At 42.4% G+C, this 19,023-nt stretch overlaps 3 protein-coding genes across 4 annotated transcripts; 2 read left to right on the top strand and 1 right to left on the bottom strand.

Annotated features, from left to right (window-relative positions):
- The first annotated feature begins 5,262 nt into the window (after nucleotides 1–5,262).
- Nucleotides 5,263–8,085, top strand: LOC134026594 (cannabinoid receptor type 1A-like). Its single transcript, XM_062469484.1, has 2 exons — nucleotides 5,263–5,466; nucleotides 6,237–8,085. The coding sequence occupies exon 2, from the start codon at nucleotides 6,275–6,277 to the stop codon at nucleotides 7,688–7,690; it is 1,416 nt and encodes a 471-aa protein (XP_062325468.1). The 5' UTR covers nucleotides 5,263–5,466; nucleotides 6,237–6,274; the 3' UTR covers nucleotides 7,691–8,085.
- A 577-nt stretch (nucleotides 8,086–8,662) lies between these two features.
- LOC134027165 (akirin-2-like) lies at nucleotides 8,663–11,357 on the top strand. The gene is made up of 6 exons (XM_062470356.1): nucleotides 8,663–8,871; nucleotides 9,299–9,497; nucleotides 9,844–9,996; nucleotides 10,222–10,371; nucleotides 10,487–10,558; nucleotides 10,729–11,357. Exons 2-6 carry the CDS (start codon nucleotides 9,323–9,325, stop codon nucleotides 10,737–10,739), a joined length of 561 nt encoding a protein of 186 aa, XP_062326340.1. The 5' UTR covers nucleotides 8,663–8,871; nucleotides 9,299–9,322; the 3' UTR covers nucleotides 10,740–11,357.
- orc3 (origin recognition complex, subunit 3) lies at nucleotides 11,228–17,775 on the bottom strand. Of its 2 annotated transcripts, XM_062470353.1 has the most exons (20): nucleotides 17,670–17,775; nucleotides 17,456–17,510; nucleotides 17,241–17,338; nucleotides 16,915–17,059; nucleotides 16,694–16,798; nucleotides 16,398–16,552; nucleotides 16,109–16,251; nucleotides 15,621–15,780; nucleotides 15,036–15,149; nucleotides 14,753–14,886; nucleotides 14,530–14,593; nucleotides 14,294–14,410; nucleotides 14,085–14,164; nucleotides 13,689–13,822; nucleotides 13,484–13,572; nucleotides 13,231–13,328; nucleotides 12,992–13,133; nucleotides 12,429–12,545; nucleotides 12,207–12,286; nucleotides 11,228–12,107 (listed from the first exon to the last, which is right to left on the bottom strand). In XM_062470353.1, the coding sequence occupies exons 1-20, from the start codon at nucleotides 17,691–17,693 to the stop codon at nucleotides 12,002–12,004; spliced, it is 2,160 nt and encodes a 719-aa protein (XP_062326337.1). In that variant the 5' UTR covers nucleotides 17,694–17,775; the 3' UTR covers nucleotides 11,228–12,001. The 2 variants fall into 2 exon arrangements, with proteins under 2 accessions (XP_062326337.1, XP_062326338.1); XM_062470354.1 differs by lacking the exons at nucleotides 11,228–12,107; nucleotides 12,207–12,286 and having other exon boundaries at nucleotides 12,446–12,580; nucleotides 17,670–17,727.
- Between the last annotated feature and the right edge of the window lie 1,248 nt (nucleotides 17,776–19,023).

The following is a 19,023-nucleotide window of genomic DNA, read 5'->3' as shown; positions in this document are numbered from 1 at the left end:
TGCCTTTGTTGCAGGTGTGATTCTACCCATGACCTATGACATCAGACACCAAGAAATACTATAGCAGACAAATGCTAATAATATGATATGAATAGACTGGTAGTTGACTAGATGTATGCCATTAGTTCAAAATGTGTACCAATTACATAAGATTGGCTGCGTGGAACACTAGTAGGCCGCAGAAAGCACTGCTTCTCAAGCATGTTTTATTTTTTTAACAAAAACCTTCCTGTGTCACACATGGCTCAGAGATATAAAACAGATATATACAATGCAGGTTTCAGCTGTGTCAGTCAGATAACCAGACCTGAGATTTGGCTCAATCAGTCACATAAGGACAGAGTCATTTCTAACTACCATAATAACAAATGTTGCTGTTCTGACAGGGTTCTTTCTGCTTCTGTGATTACAGCTGGAGGCGTCTACGGCAGCTAACAGAGCCATGATTTCTAAGTGTGTCTCTGTGTAGTGGTAGGGGCTCCATTTTCACCTCCTGGACCAATTGTTATGTCTGAGTATCATTGATTTCATCTCCAACCTCAGGCTGAGGACAGGGGAAAGATTGCAGAGGAGTAGATTGCTTTCAGAAGGGATCCCATACTTACTAATGCTGCCTGGTATCAATCCCCACTGGGCTATAATGTTCAGAAATTCCAAATATTATAACGGCTTGTGTTTCAGTTGAGGACAACAACATCCTGGAGGTTGGAGTTAATGTGCAGGTCTTTGAGCGCAGTCAAAATAAGGTATTTATTAAAAACCATTGCTTTGATGCAGATTTCCTTCCAAGATGTGTAAACCCCCTAAGAAACCTGTGGCCTTAAGATACTGCTCCCTGCTTCCATGTAAACATAGGTTGTGATGTGTCACTTAGTTCCCCAAGCTTTTAGAACAACTGAGGGAGTCAGGTGGCTGAGCGGTTAGGGAGTCGGGCTAGTAATCTGAAGGTTACCGGTTATATTCCTGGCTGTGCAAAATGACGTTGTGTCCTTGGGCACTTCACCCTACTTGCCTCGGGGCGAATGTCCCTGTACTTACTGTAAGTCGCTCTGGATAAGAGCGTCTGCTAAATGACTAAATGTAAACTAAATCTCTAGCTGTCTTGCTTTCTTCTCTTGCAATGGCCCTAAGAGGCTACTGCTAATTTGATCATTTATGTTAAATACTGTCAGCAATTAATTAGATTTGTTTGGGTTTTAAGTCCTCACATACATTTTGTTTGCTCAAAGTTACTTTCTTTTGAGGTTTTTCACCATAAAGTTTCTTCATCAGACAGTTTTTCATCAGACTTAAGACCCAGAATATTACAGCTCAGAATCCTCTCAACAGAGTAGTGCAGGCTATGTATTTTAAAAGGTGTTAACTATTGATATTTCAAAACTCAATGTTTATGTGGTTCTCAATTACCACGATTCCTATCTTCTTTGTTGATGGGTCCTTTATATAAAGAACATCACATCGATGTGAGAGAACTTGGTGATCGAAAGAAAATAATGGGGTTGTGTGACATAAACAAACAGACTGTGCTTTGACTTGAAATGGTTGGATGGATGAGGAACGGTAGAACTCCAAAGTGGAGTTAACATTATTCACAAAATTTACAGAAGTACATTTTATATATTTCATAAATGTAGCCAAGTAACTAAATTATTCATTTCCTAAAAGTTCAAATGCATGGCATACAACCAGAGCACCAATGATGTTCATGCAAAAAAACTACATATAAATCAAATTTCACAACTTTTCCTCCTTCTGATGAGAAGAAGGAATGATTCCAACCAGGTGAGTGGACTGTGGGCGTCACGCCAGTCAGGTCCATTAGGTTCTCAGTCCATCTCCTCCCCACTGCAGCTGGGACTGGAGCTAATGAATAATTCTCTGCTTGTGAATCAGCAGCCTGCGGGTCAGGACAGGAGATTATAATATGCACAGCCCTTTCTGGGGAGTGGTTAGGTGACGATTTCCTACAGTTGTAACCAGTATTGTACAGTTTATATGTACACTGACAGATAGTCACTGTGAACTAACTCTGAACTGAAAGCACCCAAAGGAACAACCACACCCCTTTAAATAGTTTGACCTCTTTTAAAGTGTGCTGAGAGCCCTGCGTTCCAATTTGAACTTAAACATCCTTTGTAGAACACAGTTACAAACATTTCATATATATATATGACCATGGTATTAAAGGTTTATTATAGTACTACAGTGTTTGGTTAACTCATACAGCGGATATTTTATGTCACATAGTACACAAGTGCTGATGATAAGTTGTTAGGACAAATGATAAACCAAAGACTTTAGATGAAACCCTGTCTTCTCTACCAAAAATGCTTGGACCTCAAATGGTTCTGTGAAGTCCGTATGTCCTAAAGAATTGCCATGGCCATTTTTCTCTGTATTTTACTCTTTCTCCCACCTTTCTCTTCATTTCCATTTCTCACTTTCTCTATCTCTTTTTCCCTAAGGCGCAATCCATCTCTTTCTCTCTCTCCCCTATTGGCTCTCAGGACTCCAGGTTAGACAGACATCTGTCTTTGTTGACATTCTCTGTTCTCCTCAGTGTGTATCCTGTCATCTGCTGTTTGCCTGCACCTTATGTGACATACTTCCTTTGCATGGGGGACCCAGTCTAGAGTCGAGTGTGCTCAGGGTAGCCATGAGGAAAATCATTGGTGTCGGCATCGTGCACATTGACGATGCCAGAAGGAGACTTTCCTGTGCGGAACCGTTCAATTTAACCATGAAGATGTGAATCAGAAACTAAAAGAAGACCGTTTTTTTTCTTCACCCAGTTCCACTCCTATAGATGCAAACCCGGAGGAGGCAGCAGCTGAATCATCATCATTACTTCTGTGTTCTCCAGTGATAAGAAGGGCTTTTATGTGGCCAAATGGGGCATGAAGGAATCTTTTCCTACTGACCGTGACAGCCCGGTGTTACCAAGTCCGTGTTACCGAGTCAATCCCTCTGGCTCTGTTTAGACACTGCGAATTATAACCATTCTGAAGTACTCAATCCTTGTTTCTTCTGCTCATCAGCACATCCTCTTGGACTGCTGCCAATGGTTACAGGAAGTATTTGATGATTTAACTTCCATCATTTTCATTCCAATCTTGGCATGAAGCAGATCTCTATTTATAAGGTGTTGGCAAAAGAGGAGGTGCAGTGGCATGACTGTCCTGATAATATGATAGGAAGCTCCTTCCTCTTATATGGGGAGTCAGGTGGCTGAGCGGTGAGGGAATCGGGCTAGTAATCCGAAGGTTGCCAGTTCGATTCCCGGTCATGCCAACTGACGTTGTGTCCTTGGGCAAGGCACTTCACCCTACTTGCCTCGGGGGAATGTCCCTGTACTTACTGTAAGTCGCTCTGGATAAGAGCGTCTGCTAAATGACTAAAATGTAAAATGTTATATCATCTCAATATATGGTGTGCTTGCAATCCTTCAATTTCAATAGCGATGGGCAGATTGTGCCCATTTATTTTTTCCTCTCAGTCGTGACCAATTCAGTGTGGTTAGACATTGCGGCAGAGCTCTGCTAATGGGTCTGAATGGTACACTCTGAGAGTTTCAGTGTTGTTCTGTCACCAACTTGGTGTTGTTTAAGTTGTCAAGGCTTTTACAGGTCAAGGCACACAAACACCACTAATTAGCTTAATGAGGCCAGATGTCCAGTTTATTTGACATAATTGGCCTGTGAAGTGTTTAATGACTCTCCATCGTAGATGGCTGGCTGTATGTAGAAGCTTTTTGTTTGCAGAAAAGATGGACATAAGAAGACATGTACCTGAGATGGCAAATTGTAAAACAAATATTTCAGCACGGATATTGAAATGTTTTCTGTTTAAGCACTTATATCCCATCTCAATCAATCAACCTCACGGCCCTGTCCCATCTTACTCTTTGCTATATTGTTCAGCGTTTTCCAACAACCTCCATTTTGCTTAGATTAACATATTTAAATTGTATGAAAGCACTCCCTATCTGCTGTGCATCTTAGTATGACCTGGGTATCCTCACAGCTACTCGAATGCATAGATTTCTGTGAGTTTTTGGTGCTGTTTTTATTTGTAGACCAATGTTTTCTAAACACAGTGGAATCAATAAGAACATTTGATTTGAAAATAATCTATATTTGTTCACCCAAAGGAAATAGAGTTTTAGACATAAACAACAAAACTGTGCTCACTTCAAAAACCTGCCATCACACTCGCAAACGCGCACACATGCACCACACTCACAGAAAAAATACATATAATCTCACAACCAACCGTATCGGCAATGGTGGCTATTTGGGATGTGATATGGCTTTGATTGGAGATGGCATTGAAAATGAAACTACATGTTGCCATGACAGCAGCCAGAACAGGTTGTTTGTCATTTTGGAGCATCACATAAAGCACTATGGCTGTTTGAAGCTTTTTTTCAGTCGTAGGCTTTGTTGATGACACCTGGTATGTATGACAGTAGCAAAGCGTAGAACTGTGCTTGAGTGCTGTAGGAGAGACATAATTTTCCCAAATTAATGCAAATGAATCAGTCCATGTTCAACTATTTATAAATGCAAAAGACAATTTGACAACTTATTTAAATATTTTCTTGAGAGGCCACGTTTAGTAGAAATGATTATGTTTTTAACTTGTTTGTGTCCTCACAGATGAACTGACTCACTGGCTGACACTTTGAAGGTTGGTTCTAAAGTTGTTCCCTGCTCAATTCAACCCTAAAACTTGCATCCCCATGTTAACATTGGACACAAAGACTAACCTCCTGAATTCACACAGCCAATGAGCTGTGACATAAGAGAACTAAGTTTCCAGAATGTAGCGTCACTAAATGCCATGCTATTATGGCTAGGAAAATGTTTATAATTTGAAAGGGGTGTGTTGGGAGTGCATGGTGGAAGTAATGTCGCAGCTGTGCTGTTCACAGAAAGTAGGTTATATTCAAACCCTGCAAACAAGCCACAAATATCTTCTTTTCTATCCATTTCAAAAAGAGCATTTAAACATAACATGACGTGTCCACTCAATATTTGTTTTATTGTACATGTATGGTCATATGACTTACAAATGAGGACAACATACTATTGTTCAATGTGCGTTAAACTATAAGTGACTCGCGCTTTAGGTAGCCTACTTGTCGCGCCGCTGAAACACCTCAAACCACGTGACATACGCGCACAAAGCAGCGCCTTATAAATAATAACTCCACGTCTCAAAGAGAAATATCGCTGTGTCCTTCCGTCCTTCACAGTCACGAGAAGCGCATAATGCCAAAAAGCTTCCATCAATTAAATGATACGGCTAACCAACTTAAATAAGATCAGCACTTTGAGGCAACTATTTAAAAATAAAAATGATTCCGAAGACTGGACAATAGGACAAATACTTTTGGACAATTTTGATCTGGCATTAAGTGTGTGGCGTGCACCAACTGAAGTTCTTTGTGCAAGAAATGTAAAGGTAATTACATTTTTCTTCATGTCGTTCTTAAAACACGGATTTACTTTGGATACATTTGATACAACTTGTTGTTTTCCTGAATAGGCTATTATTTATCAATTTAAAATTATGTATTTAAATATAAAATGTGGTATCAGTACCTAAACATTTATATTGTACGTTATTTAACTCACCATGTTTTAATTACTTTGTTATTGCTGACCAATTATCCTAAACTATTGCTCAGAGTGATAACTGTTTTTCATCAAGCATTTTATTTTCAAGGACATGCATCACACACGCATAACATTGTGGACATTTTATCCACAAACACCATAACATTTAAAGGACAACATGTAGAGCTCTGGAAGAATTTCAGAAATCATAGACATGGTCTCCCTAGAGCCGTATTTAAATTTGATTGTTGCTTTGAAACATGGGTGCATTATTAATTAATCAACCCTCATTAATTAATAGCAAAGCTTGTTTACCCTACATATTCTCCCTCAAGCAGGACAGAAGGTCAGATATGGGTCTCAATCATTGTCATCGACTGTTCACTTTCCCAAGTCTGAGTTACATCTGCTGTAGTCAGCTGGTTAATATGGGGATTCCAGTCATAACCCCAATTAACTTTTCTCCCTACATGATGAGTTGACCATACACTTATACAGCCTTTGTTAAGTTTTAGTTTTATGATATACTAACTGTAGAAGTTTTGAAAGTTAAAAATATGTTTAATTCTGGTTCACGTTATTATGTTTTTTTCTTCTTTATTTCACAACTCATAGTTATACACCATATCATTTACATCAGCAGCTGAGCAGCCATGAAGTCTGCTCTGGACGGAATTGCCGATACCACCTTCAGAACCCTCACAACAGGACTCCAGTACCTGGGTTCCAATGACGTCAGCTATGATGACCCCTCCATTGACTATAATGTAGCCAAAACAAAATTATCTTTACAGAAGCCTCAGTCTGCCTCTCTCGGCGGCAACTCCCTCCCCGTACTAGGACCTGGAGACGAGGACCTTATCTTCCATGGCTTCCTTTCTATTTTTCCAACCAATGTCTCTGACTTACTGGGCAACGGGACTTCCGTGGGGGTAGAAGGCAGTGGCGTGGTCCAGTGTGGGGAGGACTCTATGGATATGGAGTGCTTCATGATCTTGACCCCCAACCAGCAGCTAGTGGTTGCCATCCTGGCACTCACCCTGGGGACCTTCACGGTGCTGGAGAACCTGATGGTCTTGTGTGTGATCCTGCACTCCCGGTCTCTGCGCTGCCGGCCTTCATACCACTTCATAGGTAGCCTGGCTGTGGCCGACCTGCTGGGCAGCGTCATCTTCGTCTACAGCTTCCTGGACTTCCATGTGCTCCACAGGAAAGACAGCACCAATGTTTTCTTGGTTAAGCTGGGTGGGGTCATTGCCTCATTCACAGCCTCTGTGGGCAGCCTGTTCCTCACCGCTATAGACCGCTACATCTCTATCCACAGGCCGATGGCCTACAAGCGCATAGTCACCAAGACCAAGGCCATCATCGCCTTCTGTGTGATGTGGGCCCTCTCCATCATTATTGCGATGCTCCCTCTGCTGGGCTGGAACTGCAAGCGCCTGAACTCTGTGTGCTCAGACATATTCCCTCTCATAGATAAAAAGTACCTGATGTTCTGGATTGGGGGGGCAAGCGCACTTGTCGTCTTCATAATCTACGCCTACATGTACATCCTTTGGAAGGCACACCATCATGCCGTGCGCATGCTCAGCCGCAGCTCTCAGAAGAGTGTGGTGGTCTACACTGCAGACGGCACCAAGGTCCAGACAGTAAGACCAGAGCAGGCTCGCATGGACATCCGCTTGGCCAAGACCCTGGTGCTCATCCTTGTGGTCCTCATTATATGCTGGGGCCCTGTCCTGGCCATCATGGTGTATGACCTGTTTTGGAAGATGAACGACTTCATAAAGACCGTTTTCGCCTTTTGTAGCATGCTCTGTCTACTGAACTCCACCGTTAACCCTGTAATCTATGCTCTGAGGAGCAAGGACCTGCGCAGGGCTTTCCTTGGTACCTGCCGGGGGTCAGGCCATCCTCTGGACAACAGCGCAGAGTCCGGGGATGGCCAAAGCAGGAGTGTGAGAGGCTTAGCCAGCAAGGCCACAGCTGGCTGTGTAAAGACTACAGTGAAAGTAGCCAAAGTGAATCTGTCTGTTTCCACTGAGACGTCAGCTGAGGCGGTCTGACCTTGTTGTGAGGTGAACACTGTAGAACTGTGGGCCCTGCCCTGGGGAGACATCTGTCCTCCAGCTTCCCCAAAATAAAGCACTGCACTGTGAGACGTGCCAAAACAATGAACTGTAGATTTAGTAACTCATCGAGTAAGTTTAGATTGAAGGAAACAGTCCATGTGGAAATACAATGTTTCAATTAGTCAATTGTCTTAATTGTAAATATATTCATGTTAAAATATGTTAGATATTGTAAAAACTGTGAACTGTACTGTGAAGTTTATTACCTGTGAACCTGTTGTTGGACTTGACTGTACATCAACTGCCAAGTGAGTGTTTTCTCTGAACAACATAATTTAGAATTGTGATGGTTTCAATTTCTCAGTGATAAAGTAGGCTATGAAGTATGACACCGTTTTCTTAGTGTTTCTTTGCTGAAGGACGCACAGTTGAATGTTCACGCATTGCAATATAACTAGTTTACCTCGTGAGACCTGACAGTATGTTAATTAATTTTAATTAGGTAAACTGTAACCAAGCCCAAGATTAATCGTTACTGAACTGGAGAGTAGGTAGGCCTTCATAGGCAGAAACTGAAATTGACAGACACTGAGGCAGCCATACTTAGGCAACAACAACAACAACAATTTTCAACAAACGTACATATGCCAAGTAAAAAAATGTGTGGAAGGATTGAAGAACATCAAGGACAGGTCTCTCAGACAAGTGCGAGTAACACTGATATGTTGAAATATACTGCCCTCTTGTGTAAAAAAAATCACCGACAGAAAAGGAGTAACTTAAAGAGTCGCGGTCATGGATGGGAGACATTAAGAACATAGTGCAAGGGAAATAAAGCGTTCTTTTCCATTTTATCACTTTAACTAAGTGCGCTCTTTTATCGTGGATAACTCCCAAATCCCCAAAAGACCACCCTATCGGCGCATGCCCACAATGAGCGCATAGTTAAACATTTGACGTCATCAAAACGAGAAACTACGGCTCAAGGGGATCAAAAACAAGAAGCAGACAGCAGCTTCAGAGAGCTAGTCTTGCGGCTAAGCTTACTAGCTAGATCTTTTTGAAAACTTGTCATAACTTGGTATATTCGGCCAAGAATTTCAGTTAGAACACGCAATTCAACAATAGGCGTGCGTTGGCGTGATTAGAAAATACAACAACTTTACCCCTGAAAGGTGAGTATATTCTGTTTTCGTTTGGTTCTGCTAGGCTACTACTGTGCTACAGTACAGCTAACGCCAGGAATAGAAGTCAGTAGCGCTAGGCTAGCTTTGCGAAGATAGCGTTACATGTTTTTGCCCTGCACGATCCTCACTCAAAACACACGTGTAATACAAATGTGTAGCTAGTTAGTAGAGTTGTTTTCTGTTTTTAGTGTTTAGCCGACCCATTGCACGGCAAGTTTTAAACTCTCTAGCACTAGCCTTGTAGTGCCTTGCGGTATGAGGTTTGCTAGCTAGCATGCTAGTAGTACTGTACTAATAGCGAACGTCGCCGTTGGTTAGCTACGCGTTATCCAGCTTGCTAGTTCGTACCCAGCTAGCAGTGATTTGCTGGCCAGCTTCCTCGAGTCACGCTGTTGTCCGTTCTTGCTTAATTTAGCAAACGCTACTCAAGCTAACCAAAATGGCGTGTGGAGCCACCTTGAAGAGGACTATGGATTTTGATCCATTGATGAGTCCCACGTCCCCCAAAAGGCGAAGATGTATCCCGGTATCCCCATCATCGTCATCATCTCCGAGAAAATATCTTCGTATGGAACCATCGCCATTTGGAGAGTCGTCGTCCAGACTTACTGCAGGTACTGTACAATAGCTAGCAAGCTAACTACTCAACAAATGAACATATATGTTAACCAGTTTAGCATAACTGGACTCACCTCAAAAGTTTATAATCTAGTCCTTAAAAGCTAAAATAATTTTATGTATTGACGTGACCTTAAACGATTGTAGCTCAAAAGGGGAGTGGGGTTGTTTTGCACACTGTCGTATAGAATTCCAGATATGGCTTCATTCCGTGCTGCAGTCATGCTTAAAGTTATTGAATATTACGGTAATTGTGAAAGGCCTCTCCTGAAATATCAACTGTTATCTAACAAAGCATTATCTTCTTCCCCTCTTCCTCTTTTGTATCCCACCCCGTTCTAGAACAAATCCTGAACAACATCAAGCAGGAGTACAAACGCATTCAGAAGAGGAAGCATCTAGATGGAAGTTACCAACACAATGAAGGCTGCAACTACCCCTCATCCCCAGACTCCCCACCTCATACCTCAATTATGGGAGGATCCAGTATGCCAGGTTGGTTAGAGTGAACTGTAAATATTTGCTGGAATGATGATATCAATACTATTGTGCGTGTACACACATACTTTGTCACGCAACATGTTTTTGTCAGATAGCAAGTTTTATCGATGTGACATGTCGTGACTAGATAAACAATATTAGAACGGAGTAGATTCGTGAATATGCAATTAAATTAAATCTTGGTCTCAATAACCGTTTGTTTTGTTTTTTTACTTGTAGGCACATCCATTGGAGGCCTTTCTCCATCGAGGAAAGAGCAGCCGTTGTTCACCCTGAGACAAGTGGGGATGATCTGTGAGCGTCTACTGAAGGAGCGAGAGGACAAAGTCAGGGAGGAATATGAAGAAACCATGACCACAAAACTAGCAGGTGTGTGAAGCTTTGAGGATGGATGCATAACAATTGTACACTGTGTATTAAACAGGGGAAACGTTTTTAACAGCATCATCACTGTTATCTTTCTACTCACGTTTCCGTTTTACAGAACAGTATGACACATTTGTGAAGTTTACACACGACCAGTTGATGCGGAGATTTGGAGAGCAACCTGCAAGTTGTGAGTTTTTAACCTTATTTAATTGAATACCCGGGGCATTGTCTTGCCGTGGCTGCTTGTGAAAGAATCAACTAAGTTTTAGCAGATGAAAAAAAAAAAAAAAAAACATATCTGGAAAAGCTACTTAACAGAACCTGTTTTGTTTTCTCCATGTATCTGTTCTTTTCCAGATGTTTCCTGAGGGAGACTTAAGACTTTGCCAGGCGACTTTCTCTTGCTGCAAACTATCGTGGAAATAAATCTCTGAAATCATCACTGCAAGAGATTCAGTTAGCTAGTTAAATGAATCTTTTCTTACTGTGCCATATTTCTTCTTCGGGCAAAGGTTTATACAAGCCGTTGTCAGTGGTTACCACTCTGTCGTAAGCAACTTAGGTGCTTCCTAATGTAAATGGACCCTTTCTCTCTAAACCAGTGGCCTATGTTTTTCCTGCTGCACCAGTATCTACTCTACTCTTACTTTTATAAAGACACCTGGCATTCCAGACATGGTTATTCCTCGTTTTATTTCTTAATGTTACATGTATATATGATAAAGCAATGTAGACATTTTGTGTAAGGTTTGCTGGTTAAATCTATGAAAGTGGGAGATACAAGTTAGTATAATTGAGGAAAAAGTTTGCCCATGGTTCATATTGTTTGTATTGGACACGAGGAGTTGGAATTGGGTTTCTTTTTTTTTTTTTCGTGCTCCCTACCAAAACGTTTTATTTATTTAGACATTTTTTGTTTTGCTGGTATTACTTCAAAGCCTATGTACTTAGTGGAAAAACCAAACAATAAAGTGTTTTAAAACATGTTTTGTGTTTCGTGATGTAATGAGGAGAACTTGAGGGCTGATGTTACAAGTGTGTTTATATCTGTAGGCACAGTACCAACACTCCACTCAGACTAACTTCCACTCGTTTAAAAAGTGGAGGCAGATTATGTACATTTTACATTTGCAATGAGTGAACCCAACTTTTTTCCCATAAACCAAACATAGTTACACAGAGCACCTCATTGCAATCATTAGAAAACAATTGCCCAACTGGATTTTCAGGCAAATAATTAGATCGAGGTGGTCATCCTACCCAACGACTACTTCCGGCCGATCAAAATCAAGATCGTCGTCAAGGACACCAACGACAACGCGCCCATGTTCCCCTCCCCCGTCATCAACATCTCCAATGCCCTGAGGTGTACTGTAGTCATATTGTGTGGTCACATTGTGTAACTGTCAGACTGATCACCAAGCTTCTTCTGCCCAGAACAAGATATGGAGAAAATACATGAAGGACACATTCCAGGTTGCCTAAATTGCATTCCTATCAGACAGTACAATTCTGTAATACTTGTGCATACCAAGTCATTTAAGCAATCGGATGTCTTAAAGGCAAAGTGGGATGAGGTGGAAAACAATAATTGTTTTGTGAATAGGTCTGACTGCAGCACACCCAGAGGCTAGCAGCCTCCCCACGTCAGCCTGGCTACGTGGTCTGTCTTCTGCTTGGTGGACTTGATGAAGCCAAGGAACTCCAGCTCCGACACTGCCTGGATGAAACGAGCGCTGGACGAGAGTCAAAGAAATCTTGGCAAATTTTGACCATTTACTTTCTCAAATGTTTTATTACGTGGGCTAAGAACCAGAGCCGTAGTGAAAGGATACTGCTTGAGTTCATCAACTTTGCCGTAGTCTGCCGAGTCAGGATCCTTGCCCTCTGCTGCTGAGACCACAGTGGAGTAAGCCTGGAAAAAAACAGCAACATAAATCCACAAGACTTAGTCATTGTTATCAATCTCATGTATATACACTGGCTACAGTAAACATTATCCTCACAGTCGGACTGCTGCCTGTTGGCATGAAATACCAGGGTGCTGTACACCTTACCTCCAGCCAGTCATACAGGTTGATCAGGCGGCCACACTCCAGGTGGAGCTTGTACACGATACAGATGTCAGGAGCAGCATTGGACACAGTCCCTTCCTCTGTTCGGAGACTGTTATTCTGATGACGCAGCATTCACCTCTCTGTTATCCACACTTAAAAAAAGTTTGCTACATAATCAAATCTCCTCAGACCTTCACCAGGATGTAAAGTAGAAACTATCAAAATCAAACTTATTTTTTCATAGTCCTTTTTATGCAAACATTGTCACAAAGATCTTCACAGAAGCCCATGGATAAGCACTAACAACCAATCGAAACCCTCAAAAGAAGCTTTGGCAAGTACTCTAGGGAGTCAGGTGGCTGAGCGGTGAGGGAATCGGGCTAGTAATCCGAAGGTTGCCAGTTCGATCCCCGGTCATGCCAACTGACGTTGTGTCCTTGGGCAAGGCACTTCACCCTACTTGCCTCAGGGGAATGTCCCTGTACTTACTGTAAGTCGCTCTGGATAAGAGCGTCTGCTAAATGACTAAATGTCTAAATGTACTCTAGGCTGAGTGTGCTTACCTGTAGGTAGTGGTAGGGGTTGCTCAGGGCAGTCTGGATAGAAGTGCGAGGCGTGGCGTTTAGATGACGTCTCAGGATGGCTGAGGAGCTGTAGTAGTACACCTCGTAGAGAGTTTGGTTGTCAGGCGGAGACAGATGCATCCTGGGAAAATACACAGGTACACAAAAAAAAAACACAAAATTATAATTTGCATTTTAAATTGATGGAACTCTGGAAATACTTGTAAGACTTTTCTCACCTCACAAGGCTGTCGATAAATACTAGTGCTTCGTTTCGCAGATTCTCAAACTGACTCAGCTTCTTGGATCTGAGAGAGTCCTTCTTTGCAAGCAGTGACTGGAACACAAGACAATAAGGAAGAATTGATGTCCATGATCAATCAGACGCACAAATGTTTCTTAGGAAGCGATATCACATTTACAGAGAGGGAGATAATATCACTTTTAGGCAGAGAAGTAAATGATGTCACTCATTGGCAGAGAGGTAGGTACCTTCTGTAGTTGGAAGAGGTCTGTTTTCATCGGGAGCCCTTTCCCCGGAGGACTCATTTCCTCCCCAGCAGTAACATCAGCAGCAGCCTCTTTTACAGCACAGGGTGATGGACAATATCAAAGGAAGGAAGGAAGGAGGATCACCACTACAATTACCACAACCACTATCATCATCATCCCCACTACCACCATCATTTCAGCTTACTGTCTAGCAGGCTGAATTTAGCCAGAAGCTCCTCCAGTTGCACCAGGGCAGCTCTCGTCTTCTTGGTCTTGCCAGGTTTCAGGATTTCAGCACACTTCTGCAGGGCAGTTACCAGCTCGTCTTTAGCCAGCATCCTGGGGGAAATCACTGGTCACAATTAGCTAGGAGATGGTGCTAAGGAGCGTCCTTGTAATTGTACATAATTATACAGCATATGTTCACACACACTTATCAAGACTAGGAGATTCTTACTTGAAACTGTACATTCTATATTACATGTGACCAAAACTATTGAAGAGACAGGGTAGGGATTATTTTAGATAATTAAACTTGTCTATTTCCATGGGATTACCAAAGACTAAGATGTTGACACAGCTACAGTTGGTGAAGCATTACCTGAGCAGCTGCATGGCTGACTGGTACTCCTCGTTCTCCCACACATCGTTTTCCAGACAGGAAATGTGCAGCTCTCTTATCTGGAAAGGGAGACAAGACAGATTAGACAATTACAAGACCATACAGTGCAGATGAGCCTGAGTTAACCCCACCCGAGTACACATTCTTATTTAAATGTATTAAATGTTTCAATACACACACTTATTTACCTGTTTCCCAAGGGGGTACTTGGGTAAAGAAGAGGTGAGGACATGGAGACACCTCAGGATAGGATAGTAGTTCTTGTGGTATTTATGGAGGTCTTTAATCCATGTCTGGCACACCGCCTAAACAGCTCCAAGACACAAAACAACAAGACAAAGGTGTCTTTGATCCCCTGCTTTCAGTAGAGCAGTAGAGCTTGAGGGTCCTGGTGCGAGACTAGCCTGTTTGGAAGGGCCTGTACCTTGACATGCTCGTCACTGGTCAGCAGCTCCACCTGCTCTTGGGGTTCCTGTTTCTCTACATACCTGGAACATACACACACGGTTGGGGGGGAGGGAGAGGGAACACACACACAGAGGTGGATTGGAGGGACGGTACAAAAAGTCAAACGTCTGTGCTATTTTCACATCACACCAAATTCACTTTCTGTTGCCCGTCCACAAAAGAGGATGTATATATTTGACCTCCTGAAGGAAGGGAGCTGTCGGACCCTCTCCACATCCTGCTGGCTGAGCTCTGCGACGTGGCCGACAGCCTCCTCCTTCTTGCAGCACAGCACACTCAGGGGCTGGGAGTGGAAGTGCTCTAGCAGAGCCAGCTGTGGACAGGGGCAGGAGGAGGTCAACGCCCATGATACAATATGTGGAAACACATATGAATGCACGACAACACACTCAGACATGGTCCCCCCCACACACACCCCTGCACACAGACACACAAACCAACATCATTCAGCACTCCCCTCACCTGCAGGCCTTTGATGAAGTTGCGTACTGAGAAGTCGTGATAGAGGAAGATGCTAACCAGCACCTGCAGCACCTTACCACTGAGCTTGAAGGGGAAATGGGACGTCAGGATCAGCTGGAAAGGTAGATGGATCATAGAAGTGTATTCATTAACCAAGTCTAGGTCTTGTTCTCCATGTGAAAATAACACCATCTATGTTCTCAATCCCCACATCTAATAGGTACAAACAAATGTAGGCATTCACAAACAATGCATTCATTTCGCATCACCGCCACCGGGAAACACAAGTGTAAAAGATCTAGACTGATCCTCTTTCTCCATCAGCCCAATCCATCCATTTACATTTAGTCATTTAGCAGACGCTCTTATCCAGAGCGACTTACAGTAAGTACAGGGACATTCCCCAGAGGCAAGTAGGGTGAAGTGCCTTGCCCAAGGACACAACGTCATTTTGCACGGCCGGGAATCAAACCAGCGACCTTCTGATTACTAACCCGATTCTCTAACCGCTCAGTCACCTGACTCCCCATCCACATCTGCATAGGTTCATATCCTACCCTCCTTCCGAGTGTGTCCTCCCCATACCTTGTCGATGACTGTGGCCAGGTGCTGAGTGCAGGACAGGGACTGGAAGAGCTCGATGCAGAGCAAGGAGGACACAGAGTGGGGCAGCATGTGCTGGATGGTGCTGGGAGACGTAGCAATGCCAAAAATCAACATCAGGGGGAGTTGCTCAACATAGCGGCTGTTGAAACAAAGTTACCCGGGAGACGGAGGATTAGTGAGTGATTCTATTTTTTCTGTACTGTGTACAGAAGTCTGAAGGTAAGAATAGTGTATGTATATATATATATATATATATACATACACACACACACACACACATATACATACATGTGTGTGTTTACACGACAACACATTGCCTCAAACTGCAAGTTGCTCAAACAGAGGATCCCGTACCGACACCAAGACAACAATCAGCAAAACTCACTCTTGCACTTCTGAGAACATCAATCGATACCTCAGTCAATATTCTCAGAAACGGTGTGTGACGTGCGTGTGTGCTTTGTTACCTGCAGATAAGGATGAAGTCCTGTAACACTCTGGGGTCGAAAGCCTCCAGATCTTTGAAGATCACTACAATGGGGGGTTGGTGCTGATCCACTTCTATACTGGCAGAACTGCGCTTTTTGCCTGGAGTACCAGCAGAGGACTTCTGTCCAACACAAACATAAGTATCAGAATCAGGAAGGATAAAGATAAATGTTCAGATACACCTTTATGTTACAATGAGCATCCCATAATCCTCAAGTCATTGGTTGCCACTATCCAGCACTCTGCAGGCAGTTGCCTCCACCATACCTTGGACTTGTACCAGTCACAGAGAGTGCTGAGGGAACAGTGTACCCTCTTCTGGTTGGTCTGGGTACTGCACTGATCTGTGTCTTCATCCTCATCTACTGACAGACAGGAACCCATCAGCCTCTCTAGGACTTTCTGCATCAGGTGCTTCAGTGCTGAAAGGAGAAGAGGGGCCACAACCAAAAAGAGTGAATTCAGAGCTATGTCAACAGGAAACCAATTCACTTGTTGACAATGCATGAGTAATTGATGTAAGCTACAAGAGTACGTGGACCTTTTTTGTTCCAGATACCAACCTCCACACTCTTTGGCTTGTAGTGAGACCACATAGGGAGTAACAGAGAGCTGGAGCAGCTCGGTGAGGCTCTGGAAGGTCATGTCATGATCGGGCACGTTCACCCCTGGCAGTAGAGAAAAAAACAGATACACAAAGGATGCTCATCATCCAGTATTCCATCCACTGCGCCACGCAACCAAATCTCAAGAAATTCTTGCACATCATGCTTCGGTATCATACCTAGACTGAGGGCTGCTGTTGGAATCTCGCTGGCTCTCATACGCGAAGCCCAGTCATCATATTTATGTTGGAATGTAGAAGTGCACTTTCTGATGAACTTCAGCAGACTGTCCAGTATCATCTTGTTGAGTTCATCTTGCAAAACCTGCAAATGCACGATGGGGCACATCACCGTTTGAAAATAACTCTTATTTAAGTATCCCAAAGCATCGACCTTTGACTGGACCATCTTGTTTAATTCTCTAATAAGTCAAGATACATTTCATGACTACAGAACTGCCAATGGTAGTGTAGCCCATGTGTGATGGTGAGAGTTTCATAGTTACCCCAGTGTCGGTTTTAATCTTGTCCCAGAGATTCTGACAAAGTCTGAACCGGACATTAATGTTGGCTGTGTCTTCACTGCCAATGGTAAAATAATCCTCTGTAATAAAAACAAACAAATACTGTGAAAACGCTGTCAAAATAGACAACATATGATGAGAAATATATAGACTGTGGTATTACTTGAAGCGTGGTATTGTTAGAAGCGACTACTCACCCACAGTGGAAGTTTTCTTTTTCTTTTTGTCACTGGGTTTGAAGACAAAACAACCCTGTGGGCAATGAATAAGGATGTGAAGTTGCAACAACCAACATAAACTACCGTAAAACTACTCGCTAACCAGCTAGCTTGTAGTGCTCATGTCAAACCCCAACATACTGTCTGGATATTTTTTTTCAATACAGCATAAAAGTATAGATGTTCACAATACCTTAGACAATGAAGAAGTTGCCATTTCTAGGCTAAACTGGAGTGTAAATTAGTCTATAGTTTACTTAGAAAAGACAACTGAAGTTTATTCTTCCCTGCTAGACCAGTGTCAGAGAATGCTCTGACTGTGTTCTCCCGCCGTACTGACGTAACCAGAGTTAGGGTCACGTGGCCTAACCCTAACTCTTGCAGGGTGCATTCAATGCCACCTAATCGAACTGTTACAAAACTAATCACCTAAGGGCTCGAAAAGGTTTCAACCAAACAACGGTATAGTTTATATGCAATGTATTACTTCATTAGCTTTATAAATTTTGTTAACGAAAGCGCAAAGCTGCTTTGTGAGCTCATCAAAAGTCTTGCGTATATAGTTGCCGAACGTTTAGCGCTCAGGCACCATCTCAAGTATGGTGTAATTTCTTGAACAGCAAACAACACAAATTGAATGCCAAACAGTCAATTATGCACGATCGAATTAGCTCATTTATTTAAGAATCGACACATTACACTAAACTTTGCAGTTTGCATGTAGGTTATCTCTTTGACCCCATCTTACCGATGGCATTCTCAAATGTATCATCTGGGCCCGGTTTTTCAAAAGTAATCCACTAGGATTTTGGATAACGGATTGGATCAAATCTTGAAAATGGGTTTTTCAAAAGAAAAAACGGATTACATAATCGGATTAGATCATGTAATCCAATCTTGGTTTTGATCCGGATCAAACCTTTAGTTTGGGTTTTTCAGAACTTTTTTGTAGGATTTGGATCACTTTGATCCAAAAAATCTGGATTAAACTGATCCCATCAGAAGGGTGGATTCAGCGTGGATTTCATGCCCAAAATGTAATGAAAACTTAAAAAATGTATCAAATAATACTATATTTGGATCATGCAGTATCTGACAAGATATCCTATTTATTCATAAGGTTTTAATTTTATTTGTACATCCGTCAGGCTACAGTGATTAGGTAGGCTTTAACGTATTCAGCCTTTCAGTATAGGCCTGTTTGGCCTCATAAAATAATCCCCCAAACAGCTGTCAAAATTGACCAAAAACAATACATTTTATTCTGTCACTAATTGATATATATATTCATCAAAATCGAAAATATTTTTGTTTTTAGAATATTTATTAGTGATGCATGCAATGATTACAGAATAAACAAATAAATGCAAAGAATGGCAATCACTGATTTTTTAAATCCAAAACAAATCCAAATCAGAAATAGTGTCTAACTATTGTGTCCCTTGTTGCACGTCCTGTTTGCTCGTTCTGGCAGAATGCAGGAGGTTGGTTAGGGTCTCCAAGGGGCTCAGGTGCATCATTGTCAGCACAGAGAGGGACATTGCGCT

The sequence above is a fragment of the Osmerus eperlanus genome, chromosome 9, assembly GCF_963692335.1.
Source record: "Osmerus eperlanus chromosome 9, fOsmEpe2.1, whole genome shotgun sequence".
Lineage (NCBI taxonomy): Eukaryota > Metazoa > Chordata > Actinopteri > Osmeriformes > Osmeridae > Osmerus > Osmerus eperlanus.
This window is presented reverse-complemented; position numbering and strand designations above follow the sequence as displayed.

Excerpts from the sequence above, each read along its gene's own strand:
- LOC134027165 (XM_062470356.1), top strand. The coding sequence starts at position 9,323 with ATGGCGTGTGGAGCCACCTTGAAGAGGACTATGGATTTTGATCCATTG. Across the intron at positions 9,498-9,843 it reads GTCGTCCAGACTTACTGCAG|AACAAATCCTGAACAACATC; the intron begins GTACTGTACAAT and ends ACCCCGTTCTAG. Across the intron at positions 9,997-10,221 it reads GGGAGGATCCAGTATGCCAG|GCACATCCATTGGAGGCCTT; the intron begins GTTGGTTAGAGT and ends TTTTACTTGTAG.
- LOC134026594 (XM_062469484.1), top strand. The coding sequence starts at position 6,275 with ATGAAGTCTGCTCTGGACGGAATTGCCGATACCACCTTCAGAACCCTC.
- orc3 (XM_062470353.1), bottom strand. The coding sequence starts at position 17,693 with ATGGCAACTTCTTCATTGTCTAAG. Across the intron at positions 17,511-17,669 it reads CAACTTCTTCATTGTCTAAG|GGTTGTTTTGTCTTCAAACC; the intron begins GTATTGTGAACA and ends CATTGCCCACAG. Across the intron at positions 17,060-17,240 it reads AGATTAAAACCGACACTGGG|GTTTTGCAAGATGAACTCAA; the intron begins GTAACTATGAAA and ends GTGCATTTGCAG.